The sequence below is a fragment of the Pelecanus crispus genome, unplaced genomic scaffold (genome assembly GCF_030463565.1).
Source record: "Pelecanus crispus isolate bPelCri1 unplaced genomic scaffold, bPelCri1.pri SCAFFOLD_315, whole genome shotgun sequence".
Taxonomy (NCBI): Eukaryota; Metazoa; Chordata; class Aves; order Pelecaniformes; family Pelecanidae; genus Pelecanus; species Pelecanus crispus.
Window position 1 is genome coordinate 2971 of NW_027461387.1, and position 7764 is coordinate 10734.

At 56.6% G+C, this 7764-nt stretch overlaps 1 protein-coding gene across 1 annotated transcript; it reads right to left on the reverse strand.

Moving 5' to 3' along the window:
• Window positions 1-2390: 2390 nt before the first annotated feature.
• On the reverse strand, window positions 2391-2696 carry LOC142596989 (feather keratin-like). Its single transcript, XM_075727424.1, has one exon. The coding sequence runs from the start codon at window positions 2694-2696 to the stop codon at window positions 2391-2393; it is 306 nt and encodes a 101-aa protein (XP_075583539.1).
• Window positions 2697-7764: the final 5068 nt, after the last annotated feature.

The following is a 7764-nucleotide window of genomic DNA, read 5'->3' on the forward strand; positions in this document are numbered from 1 at the left end:
TTGAACTGGGTGATCTCCAGCGTTTCCTTGTTATCTAAATGATTCTGTTTGTTGTGATTGTGCTTGCTGTGCTGGCCAGCGAGTCGTTCTGTGGAAGAAAGTTGGTCAACAGGGAGCAGAATGAAGCCCTCATAATCCAGATGCAATGGTTAGCGACCAGCTGCCCCACTCTAGACACACACAAGTCTATGGGGCTGGATGGGATCCCCCCAAGGGTACTGAGGGAGCTGCCACAAGTGCTCACCAAGCCACTTTCCATCATTTCTCAGCAGTCCTGGCTAACCGGGGAGGTCCCAGTTGACTGGAAGGTAGCAAATGTGATGGCCATCTATAAGAAGGGCCGGAAGGAGGACTGGGGGAACTACAGGCCTGCCAGCCTGACCTCGGTGCCAGGGAAGGTCACGGAGCAGATCATCTTGAGCGTCATCAGGTGGCACATAGAGGACAAGCAGGTGATCAGGCCTGGTCAGCATGGGTTTATGAAAGGCACGTCCTGCTTGACTAACCTGATCTCCTTCTATGACACGATGACCCGCTTAGTGGATGAGGGAGGAGCTGTGGATGTTGTCTGCGTGGACTTTAGTAAAGCCCTTGACACCGTTTCCCACAGCGTTCTCCTGGAGAAACTGTCTGCTCATGGCTCGGATGGGCGCACTCTTTGCTGGGTAAATACTGTCTGGATGGCCAGGCCTAAAGCGTTGTGGTGAATGGAGTGAAATGTGGTTGGCAGCCGGTCACAAGTGGTGATCCCCAGGGCTGAGTATTGGTGCCAGTTCTGTTTACTATCTTTATCCATGATCTGGGTGAGAGGATCGAGTGTGTAGCCTCAGTAAGTTTGCAGATGACGCCAAGTTGGGCGGGAGTGTTGATCTGCTCGAGGGCAGAAAGGCTGTACAGAGGGATGCGGACAGGCTGGATCGATGGTCCGAGTCCAGCTGTATGAGATTTAACAAGGCCAAGTGGTGGGTCCTGCACTCGAGTCACAACAACCGCATGCAACGCTAGAGGCTTGGGGAAGAGCAGCTGGAAAGCTGCCCGGCGGCAAGGGACGTGGGGGTGTTGGCTGACAGGCGGCTGAATATGAGGCAGCAGTGTGCCCAGGTGAGCAAGGCGGCCAACAGCACCCTGGCTTGTGTCAGAAACAGTGCGGGCAGCAGGACTGGGGCAGTGATTGTTCCCCTGTACTCGGCACTGGTGAGGCCGCAGCTCGACTATGGTGTTCAGTTTTGGGCCCCTCACTACCAGAGGGACGCTGAGGTGCTGGAGCGTGTGCAGAGAAGGGCAGCGAAGCTGGTGGAGGGTGTAGAGCACAAATCCTGTGAGGAGCGGCTGAGGGAGCTGGGGTTGTTTAGCCTGGAGAAAAGGAGGCTGAGGGGAGACCTTATCGCTCTGTACAACTACCGGAAAGGAGGTTGTAGCGAGGTAGGAGTTGGTCTCGTCTGCCAAGTAACAAGCAACAGGAGAAAAGGAAATGGCGCCGAGTTGTGCCAGGGGAGGTTTAGCTTGGCTATTAGGGGAAATTTCTTCACGGACAAGGTTGTGAACCATTGGACCAGGCTGCCCTAGAGGTGGCTGAGTCAGCAGCCCTGGAGGTATTTAAAAGCCACGTACAGGTGGTGTTTAGTGGTGGACTTGGTAGTGCTGGGTTAACGGTTGGAGTACATGATCTTAAGGGTCTTTTCCAACCTGAAGGATTCTATGATGCTGAGCGCGTTCTGCCATGGGGAGCTTGCGTCAGAGACCTGGGTAAAAGTTCGTTTCCGTGTCCAAGGCTTTGTTTGGGCAAGTGAAGGGCTTGTGTCAGAGGCTTGCAGCCCTCATGTGCCAGTCTTTGTGGTGTTGTTGTTGCTGGGGACCCACTTCCTAAGAGAGGCCTTGTAGCCCCTTCCCACGCAGCGCAACGGCCTGTTGAGCCCTGGCTTTGTGCCAGGTGAGGTTGGAAGAGCCTTGGGAGAAGAAAGGAAGAAGAGGCGTCTGAGGCTGGCATGCAGGAGAACTTTATTGAGGTGAAGAAAGAGTGAAAAGGCAGGAGCACCAAGTGGGAGGGAGGCATTCTTAGGTGCAAGTAGGGCGACCATCAACTGAGGTGCCTTGCATGCAGTAGATTTTGCCAGCGGACCGAGGTGTTCCTGCCCCGCAGTGGGAGCAGCGTGGCAGAGGTGCCTGGTGGTCTTTGTCTTGTGAGAAGCGGGAGAAGAGGAGGAGGTACACGGGCCATGTTTCCAGGCAGCCCGTGCTGGCCCCTTCCCTGCTTCCTTGCTTGGTGCCTTGAGAGGAAGAGGTGTGGACGGCAGGTCCGCGTGCGAGCAAGAGCGCGTCGGTGCGTCCTCAGTCCATGAAGTGGCTCCCAGGGGGTGGGTGGCTGGTGTCAGGGGTGGTGGCGAGGGCCCTTAGCAGGGGTAGCAGGCTCTTCTGGCGCCGAAGCAGCCCAGGCCTCCGAAGCCGTAGCCGTAGCCGAAGCCGCCGGAGATGGGCACTCCCTGGGCGCTGAGAGCGCTGCCCACGGCAGCCGATGTGGAGGATCCGACGGCGGTGTTCTGGGGGAAGGAGGTGAGGATGGGTCCTGGCAGGGTGACCAGCACGGTGGAAGGCTGGATGACGACGCGGGAGTCCTCGCACTGCCTGACGCAGGGCTCGTTGCAGCTGTTAGCCAGCGGGGTGGGTCCGCAGGGGTTGCAGAGGTTGTTGCAGGCCATGTCTGTGGTGCGGGGGGTCCCTGGAAGAGAGGGTGTTGAGGAAGCGGAGGGGCGTGGGGGTGCGAGGAGCGGTGCTGCAGGAGGGCAGGGGAGCGTGGAGGCGTGTTGTGTGGCGGTGGGGAGCGTGGCGGTGGGGAGGCTTTGTGGCTGGTGAAGGTGTGGGCAGAGGGTGGTGGGAGAGAGGGGCCAGGTGGGGCAGGAGAAAGGAGGAGAAGGGGGTTGGGGCTCACCTTGTTGACGTTGGAGGAGAAGGGGTGAGGAGAAGTGTGTGAGGGAGAGAGGCGCTGGTGCGTCTTTTATGCTGGTCCGGGAGGGGCGGGCCAGGCTTTGCGCATGAGAGCCTTTTGCAGCGAGCAGCTTTTGCGTGCCACAGCCTGGGGAGTAATGAGGTGGGGCGTGTCTTTGTTGCCGCAGTTCTGCAATTTCATGTTCTCGTCTTGAGGACGTGTCCACTTGGTCTTGGCTGCATTTTTTAAGGGAGAGTTTGTGTTTGGGAGGCTTTTCTTGGAAGGTGCGTGTCAGGGTTTTTGGCAGACGCATCCAAAGCGTAGGAGAGGTAGGGTGTCATCAGTGAGGTCATGCCATGGCACTCGTGTGGTGTGGTTTGTGGGTGCGTGGTGAAGAGGGGCCTCATTTCCTCACAGCCCTGGCAGAGTGGTGCGCGCTCTGGAGGTGTGTGGGGCGTGAGGGGTTGCCCCTTCCCTTGCGTTGGGTCTCTGTCTTGCAAGAGCAGGACATTGTCTTGGCAGGCCTGCTTAAGAGCTCGCCAGCCCTGTGGCGTTGGGAACGCTTGCGCGCTCCCCAAAGGCTTGTGTTGGCTCCTCCGTAGTACTCCCCTTAGCTGGGGTGTTCAGGTTTGCAGCCTGGGCTCTGACGTGACGCAGTGCTTGGTCTCTTGTGTGGCACATCCAAAGAAGAGCCGGTGAAGGGTCTAGATAGCGAGACTTCTGAGGAGCGTTTGAGGGAAGTGTGGGTGTTTGATAGGACAAGAGGAAAGGGCCTCAAGTTGCAGCAGGGGAGGTTCAGATTGGATGTTAGGAAAAAGTGTGTGAGCAAAAGGGTTATCAAGCACTGGAACAGGCTGCCCAGGGAAGTGGTTGATTCACAATCGCGGGAGGTATCAGAAAGACATGGAAACGTGGTGCTTAGGGCCATGGTTTAGTGGTGGACTTGGACATGCTAGGTTAACAGTCAGACTTGCTAATGTTAAAGGTCTTTTCCAACCCAAATGACTCTCTGATTGTTTATGGGGCACCCTGCAAGGGCAGGTGAGTTTCTGGAGAGCCTGTGAGTGTGGCGAGAGGCATAGGGTGAGTGGGAGCATCTGGCAGAGGAGGTGCTGAGCCGGGGCCTTTGGGGTCTTTCTTTGCGGTGAGTGCTGAGGGTTGAGGGTGCTTCTCTGCACAGTGTTTGACGGGAGAAGGAGGATTTGGAGATTGGCGAGGGGAGCTGGAGGCGAGCATGCAGCACGTGGCTGCAGAACTGAGAGCCTGGTAGTGGTGGATGGATGCGGAAGGGTTGATGAATGGCAAGGCGTGCCCCAGTTGAGCCGAGGTGAGCGTTTGCAGGCTGTTTGTCAGGCGAGCAGTGCTTGTTGCTGAGGAAGATGAAAAGAGGTACTAAGGAGTGCTGTGTGACTGGGTGCACGTAAGTCCCCAGGGCCTGATGGGTTGCATGCCCGAATGCGGAGGGTGCTGACAGCTGTCCTTGGGAGGTCCCTCTCCATTAGCTTGGACAGGTCATGGTTCTTCTGGGCAGTTCCTGAAGACGGGAAGAAAGCTCATATCCCCTGTATTTTTGCAGACGACCAAGAGGGAGGATCTGGAAAGTAGAGGCTGGTGAGCCTGCCCCTGTTTGATGTGAAGGCAATGGAGGAAATGCTCCTGGAAAGCGCTGCCAAGGCCAGGAAGGACAAGGAGGTGATGGGGCCTTGTCGGCATGCATTTACGAAGGGGAAATCGTGCTTTCTGACCTCCGTGTCTCCCTACGTTGAAGTGAGTCGCTTTGTGGGGGAGGAGAGCGCCACGTCTGGTGTTTACCTCAAGCTTTTACTGAAGCCTTTGACGCTTCCTCCCCTTGCGTGCTGCTAGACAAGCCAAGAATGTACGGGGTGCGTAAGGTGCCAGTGAGGTGGAGTGCAAAGTGGCTGAAGGTCTGGTCCCAGAGGCTTGTGATGAGTGGCCCAAAGTGCATCTGGAGGCAATTCTCAAGTGGTGTAGCCCAGGACTTGGATCGTTGTGGCCAACACTGTTCAACATCGTCCTCAGTGACACGGTCAGTGGGACGGAGTGCCCCCGTCAGCAAGTTGTGAGAGGATGCAAAATGTGGAGGAGTGTTTGAGGCACTGGTCATTTGTGCCACTTTTCCCAGGGAGCTGGAGGTTCTGGAGAACAGGGCAGAGAGGAATCTGCTGAAGTTGAAGAGGGGGAAGGGCAAAGTCCTGCCTCTGGGGAGGAATGGCGCTGGGCAACAGGCCATGCTAGTGAATGGAGAAAGCTGCAAAGACGTGGCATTGCCTTGGCAGAGAAGGCAAGGGTTTTTCAGTGCGAGGGTGGTGAAGCAGTGGAAGCGGTTGTGCAGAGAGGTGTTGGGAGTGTCCATGCTTGGAGAGACTGAAAAGCTGACTGGCCATGGTCGTGGAGAGCCTGCTCGAGCTGACCCTGCTTGAGGAGGTTGCATTGAACTGGGTGATCTCCAGCGTTTCCTTGTTATCTAAATGATTCTGTTTGTTGTGATTGTGCTTGCTGTGCTGGCCAGCGAGTCGTTCTGTGGAAGAAAGTTGGTCAACAGGGAGCAGAATGAAGCCCTCATAATCCAGATGCAATGGTTAGCGACCAGCTGCCCCACTCTAGACACACACAAGTCTATGGGGCTGGATGGGATCCCCCCAAGGGTACTGAGGGAGCTGCCACAAGTGCTCACCAAGCCACTTTCCATCATTTCTCAGCAGTCCTGGCTAACCGGGGAGGTCCCAGTTGACTGGAAGGTAGCAAATGTGATGGCCATCTATAAGAAGGGCCGGAAGGAGGACTGGGGGAACTACAGGCCTGCCAGCCTGACCTCGGTGCCAGGGAAGGTCACGGAGCAGATCATCTTGAGCGTCATCAGGTGGCACATAGAGGACAAGCAGGTGATCAGGCCTGGTCAGCATGGGTTTATGAAAGGCACGTCCTGCTTGACTAACCTGATCTCCTTCTATGACACGATGACCCGCTTAGTGGATGAGGGAGGAGCTGTGGATGTTGTCTGCGTGGACTTTAGTAAAGCCCTTGACACCGTTTCCCACAGCGTTCTCCTGGAGAAACTGTCTGCTCATGGCTCGGATGGGCGCACTCTTTGCTGGGTAAATACTGTCTGGATGGCCAGGCCTAAAGCGTTGTGGTGAATGGAGTGAAATGTGGTTGGCAGCCGGTCACAAGTGGTGATCCCCAGGGCTGAGTATTGGTGCCAGTTCTGTTTACTATCTTTATCCATGATCTGGGTGAGAGGATCGAGTGTGTAGCCTCAGTAAGTTTGCAGATGACGCCAAGTTGGGCGGGAGTGTTGATCTGCTCGAGGGCAGAAAGGCTGTACAGAGGGATGCGGACAGGCTGGATCGATGGTCCGAGTCCAGCTGTATGAGATTTAACAAGGCCAAGTGGTGGGTCCTGCACTCGAGTCACAACAACCGCATGCAACGCTAGAGGCTTGGGGAAGAGCAGCTGGAAAGCTGCCCGGCGGCAAGGGACGTGGGGGTGTTGGCTGACAGGCGGCTGAATATGAGGCAGCAGTGTGCCCAGGTGAGCAAGGCGGCCAACAGCACCCTGGCTTGTGTCAGAAACAGTGCGGGCAGCAGGACTGGGGCAGTGATTGTTCCCCTGTACTCGGCACTGGTGAGGCCGCAGCTCGACTATGGTGTTCAGTTTTGGGCCCCTCACTACCAGAGGGACGCTGAGGTGCTGGAGCGTGTGCAGAGAAGGGCAGCGAAGCTGGTGGAGGGTGTAGAGCACAAATCCTGTGAGGAGCGGCTGAGGGAGCTGGGGTTGTTTAGCCTGGAGAAAAGGAGGCTGAGGGGAGACCTTATCGCTCTGTACAACTACCGGAAAGGAGGTTGTAGCGAGGTAGGAGTTGGTCTCGTCTGCCAAGTAACAAGCAACAGGAGAAAAGGAAATGGCGCCGAGTTGTGCCAGGGGAGGTTTAGCTTGGCTATTAGGGGAAATTTCTTCACGGACAAGGTTGTGAACCATTGGACCAGGCTGCCCTAGAGGTGGCTGAGTCAGCAGCCCTGGAGGTATTTAAAAGCCATGTACAGGTGGTGTTTAGTGGTGGACTTGGTAGTGCTGGGTTAACGGTTGGAGTACATGATCTTAAGGGTCTTTTCCAACCTGAAGGATTCTATGATGCTGAGCGCGTTCTGCCATGGGGAGCTTGCGTCAGAGACCTGGGTAAAAGTTCGTTTCCGTGTCCAAGGCTTTGTTTGGGCAAGTGAAGGGCTTGTGTCAGAGGCTTGCAGCCCTCATGTGCCAGTCTTTGTGGTGTTGTTGTTGCTGGGGACCCACTTCCTAAGAGAGGCCTTGTAGCCCCTTCCCACGCAGCGCAACGGCCTGTTGAGCCCTGGCTTTGTGCCAGGTGAGGTTGGAAGAGCCTTGGGAGAAGAAAGGAAGAAGAGGCGTCTGAGGCTGGCATGCAGGAGAACTTTATTGAGGTGAAGAAAGAGTGAAAAGGCAGGAGCACCAAGTGGGAGGGAGGCATTCTTAGGTGCAAGTAGGGCGACCATCAACTGAGGTGCCTTGCATGCAGTAGATTTTGCCAGCGGACCGAGGTGTTCCTGCCCCGCAGTGGGAGCAGCGTGGCAGAGGTGCCTGGTGGTCTTTGTCTTGTGAGAAGCGGGAGAAGAGGAGGAGGTACACGGGCCATGTTTCCAGGCAGCCCGTGCTGGCCCCTTCCCTGCTTCCTTGCTTGGTGCCTTGAGAGGAAGAGGTGTGGACGGCAGGTCCGCGTGCGAGCAAGAGCGCGTCGGTGCGTCCTCAGTCCATGAAGTGGCTCCCAGGGGGTGGGTGGCTGGTGTCAGGGGTGGTGGCGAGGGCCC

Coding starts and splice junctions, on each gene's coding strand:
- LOC142596989 (XM_075727424.1), bottom strand. CDS start 2,696: ATGGCCTGCAACAACCTCTGCAACCCCTGCGGACCCACCCCGCTGGCT.